The sequence below is a fragment of the Mandrillus leucophaeus genome, unplaced genomic scaffold (assembly GCF_000951045.1).
Source record: "Mandrillus leucophaeus isolate KB7577 unplaced genomic scaffold, Mleu.le_1.0 Scaffold74, whole genome shotgun sequence".
NCBI lineage: Eukaryota > Metazoa > Chordata > Mammalia > Primates > Cercopithecidae > Mandrillus > Mandrillus leucophaeus.
In genome coordinates, this window is record NW_012108030.1 from 2,256,171 (window position 1) to 2,259,527 (window position 3,357).

Here is a 3,357-nt window from a genome sequence, read left to right on the forward strand (position 1 = left end):
CCCCCACCCTGGCCCCCAGTGTCCGGCGCTCCTGACATCATGAGGAACAGGACGACGGGAATGATGTACATCCACTGCAGCCGGACGGAAGGATGGACAGACAGACACAGAAAGAGAGAGAGAGGGGAAGGAGGTGAGTGTGGGCATCGCCCGCCCAGGGTAGGGAAGGTGGGGACCGGCATGAAGGGAGGCCGCGTAAGGGGAGGGCGCCCAGGTCCCCTACGTCACTACAGGTCAGGGAGGGCCAGTGGGGCGCAGGGAGGGGCAGGGGTCTCGGTCCTCACTCAGGCCTCTTGCGGCGGTGGCGCGGGCCCTGGTGCAGCAGGACGCAGGGCTGTGAGCAACACGGCCCCCCCCAGGATGATGTGCCACTGGGGAGGGAGGGAGCGCAGGTCAGGGCCAGCGGGTAGCCGTGGGGCCCTAGGGCCAGCGGGGAGCGAGACGGCGCTCAAGTGGGCAGCAGGGCAGGGCCCGGCAGGCAAGGGCTCAGCCTCTGGGCCTCAGTTTCCTGCAGCGCAGCTGCTGGACTATCCGGGCAGAGTGTGTGAGGCCCTCGGGTAGGGCGCTCAGCACGGCAGGGCTCAGCCATCCCAGCCTCAGCATCCTCCTAGCCTCCCTCGGGCCATGCCGGCCTCCTCGCTGGCCTTGTCCTGCCTGGGGTCCTGTGCCCCAACTAACACCAGTCTCCACACTCGAGGGACCAGAGGCCTGGGAGGAAGCCACCTCCTCTGGCCGTTCCCAGCCTCCCCACCCCATGTCTCAGCCTCCAAGCCCCCTGGACCCAGACCTGCTGCTGGCAGCACAGGCCCGTCCCTCCTCAGTTCCAGGAGGCCTCCGGGATGCCCTGCTGCCCCCCAATGCCCCTCCCTGGGCTACATCCCTCCCGGACCCACTCCTCTCTCCTTCCTGTACATCCCCCTGGAGAATCTGCTCACCCCTCCTTTCTAAGCCTCCCTGGTTGCTTTGAAACCTCCACTGTTCCGTTCCTCTCCAGCCTCATGGCTCCAGCCCAGCTCATGCCGAGACCTTCCCCAGGACCCTGCGCCCTAGAGCTGGCCCGACCTCCCCTGACCACACCTCCGTACCCTCTTCCTGCAAACAAGCCTCAGCCCAGGTACCAGGACACACAGGAGGCCTGGAGAGTGAGGGGCCCCCACACAGGAGGCCCGGAGGATGAGGGCAGGCCTGAGCACCACAGGGGAGTCTGAGTGGGAGCAGAGAGGGCCTAGCCAGGCGCCAGGACTGTCAGGAAGGGAATAGGGGAGGCGGGGGAGCCCCACTCACGTATTTGGCGAAGAAGGACTTCTGCTCCTGGGGGTTCTTGGCCTTCTGGGCCTGTTCCATCTCCAGGCGCTCGATGAAGGCCGCCGTCTCAGGGCTGGGGCGAGGGGAGAGAAGGAGAAGGGTGAGGCCTGGAGTCCAGGGACCCGGAGACCTTGAGGCCGCCAGGAAGGGCCGGGGCAGGTGGCAAGGGCGCCACAAAGGCTGTAGAAGCAGGCTCACCCCGGGGCTGTGGCAGGCGGCTGCAGCTGCACCGAGGTGTTGAACAGCTCCAGGTCCACATCTTCCACCTCATGGCCCCGGCAGCCCCCGGGGTGCGTCACCACCGACACGCCCACCACGTTGCCAGCCACGTCCACGTGCAGGGTCAGCTGGTCCGAGAGGTGGGACTCCACCAGGGAGCACTGTCGGGGGAGTGGGGTCAGCAGAGGTGGGGAGCCTGCTGCCTGGGCTCCACCCTAACCTCCCCCTGCCCCCCACCACAGGATCCCCAGAGCATCTTTCAAAACCTTCCCATGGCTCCCTGTCACCCTCAGGCACAAGCCCAAGCTCAACCGCCCCCACCCTGGAGTCCTCACAATGCTGTCCCCACAAAAACACCCGCTACCTGGACCGACCCCTCCAGACCAGGAGGCCTTGGAGGGCAAGGCCAGGTCCGAGTCTCCCAGGTCTCTGCGGGCTCCAGAAACACAGGGGTTCGAATGGTGGAAGCAGGACCAGGGTAGAGGGTAAGGACGAGGGAGAAGGGGGCTTGTCCTCAACACCAACTCACCGCAGGGACAAAGGAGGAGACGTAGCCACCAGCTTCCAGGCCATCCAGGGCCCCAGGTCGCCTCGGGACCCGCACCCGGTACAGGCCATTCAGGGCTGCCACATCCTGGGGACGGGAGAAGAGGGTGCTGGTCAGAAGGCTGGCGCCAGCCCTGGACAGCCTGTGATGCCCACCAGGCCTCCGCGAAGGCCCCTCTCCAGCCCCACCCGCCTCACAGCCCACACTCCCCAGGCTGGCCGACCTGAGTCTGCCCAGGACTCTTCCTGCTGGGGTGGCCCGGCTGGTGGGTGAGGCCAGGAGCAGCTGGGACTGCCCCACCTAGGGGAGAAGCCATTACAAGGAGCGCAGAGCCCAGCCCAACGACGGAGTGGGTCCTGAGGACGCCTTCCCTGTGCCTGGATCCAGCCGCACCTGGCATCCACCCCACGCCTGGATGCACCAGTTACACGCACAATAAATTCTGTTTGGGGGCAGCTGTGACAAGAGAATCATGTGGGCACCAAGCAGGAAGGCTGCTCAGGCAGACCTCACCGCGTGGCCACCAGAATGAAGCCTGCACTCCCAGCCTCCCTCACAGCTACATCTGGCCGATGGGGGGAAGTGGGCTGTGCCAGCTTTTGCAAGCTTTCTCTAAATGCTGCTGCTCCTTCTGCCCCTTTCTCCCGCTCTACCCTGCTGCCTGGAGCCCTGGGGCCTCTCTGCATGACACCTACGGAGGATTGAGCCGGGCCCTGAGGCTGTCACAACACAGGGCGCAGAAGTGAGCTCCTGTCCAACCATGGCTATTTTAAGGATCTCTCTCTCCTCACAAGCAAATCTCGTCTAAGTAGTCATGAAACAGCTCAGCTGAATCTGGAAGAGGAGAGGAGCCGATTGTGTGAAACCTGCGGGGGGAATAGGGGGTCTGCGGGCAGAGGGAGCAGTGTGGGCAGAGGCCATGAGGCAGGACATTGTGCCTGGCGGCGCCAAGATGAACCGTTCCACCAGAGGCAGTCATCCAGGACAGAGGCTGAGAGTGGCAGGAGGTGCTGGAAGCCCACCTGGGCCTGGAGGGAAGGCTGCGGGGGACCAGCAGGGGGTGGCTGAAGAGACAGCTAGATACCCTCCATCCCCATCCACACCCAGCCCTGAGTGCCCCATCTCACCCGGAGTCGGCCCCGCTCCTCCTCGCTGAGCTGCCGCTGTGACAGGGACAAGGTACCATCCTGCTGGTTCCAAAGCAGCGAGCCCCGCTTCCGGAAGTTGGCACTGTCATCTGTGAGGAGCTCAGGCTCAGAGACGCCCCCTACCACCCCCCCGCCCAT

General features: G+C 65.1%; 1 protein-coding gene across 1 annotated transcript; it reads right to left on the bottom strand.

Annotated features, from left to right (window-relative positions):
• EMC10 (ER membrane protein complex subunit 10) lies at nucleotides 1–3,357 on the bottom strand. Its single transcript, XM_011966058.1, has 6 exons — nucleotides 3,199–3,357; nucleotides 2,054–2,158; nucleotides 1,504–1,685; nucleotides 1,285–1,378; nucleotides 285–371; nucleotides 1–74 (listed from the first exon to the last, which is right to left on the bottom strand). The coding sequence occupies exons 1-5, from the start codon at nucleotides 3,355–3,357 to the stop codon at nucleotides 285–287; spliced, it is 627 nt and encodes a 208-aa protein (XP_011821448.1). The 3' UTR covers nucleotides 1–74.

What these genes read in the sequence shown, in the direction of transcription:
- EMC10 (XM_011966058.1), bottom strand. Translation starts at nt 3,357, where the DNA reads ATGGGCGGGGGGGTGGTAGGGGGCGTCTCTGAGCCTGAGCTCCTCACA. An exon ending in CCGCCTGCCACAGCCCCGGG is followed by an intron (nt 1,379 to 1,503) that starts GTGAGCCTGCTT and finishes CCCTCGCCCCAG; the next exon opens with CCCTGAGACGGCGGCCTTCA. An exon ending in AGTCCTTCTTCGCCAAATAC is followed by an intron (nt 372 to 1,284) that starts GTGAGTGGGGCT and finishes CTCCCTCCCCAG; the next exon opens with TGGCACATCATCCTGGGGGG.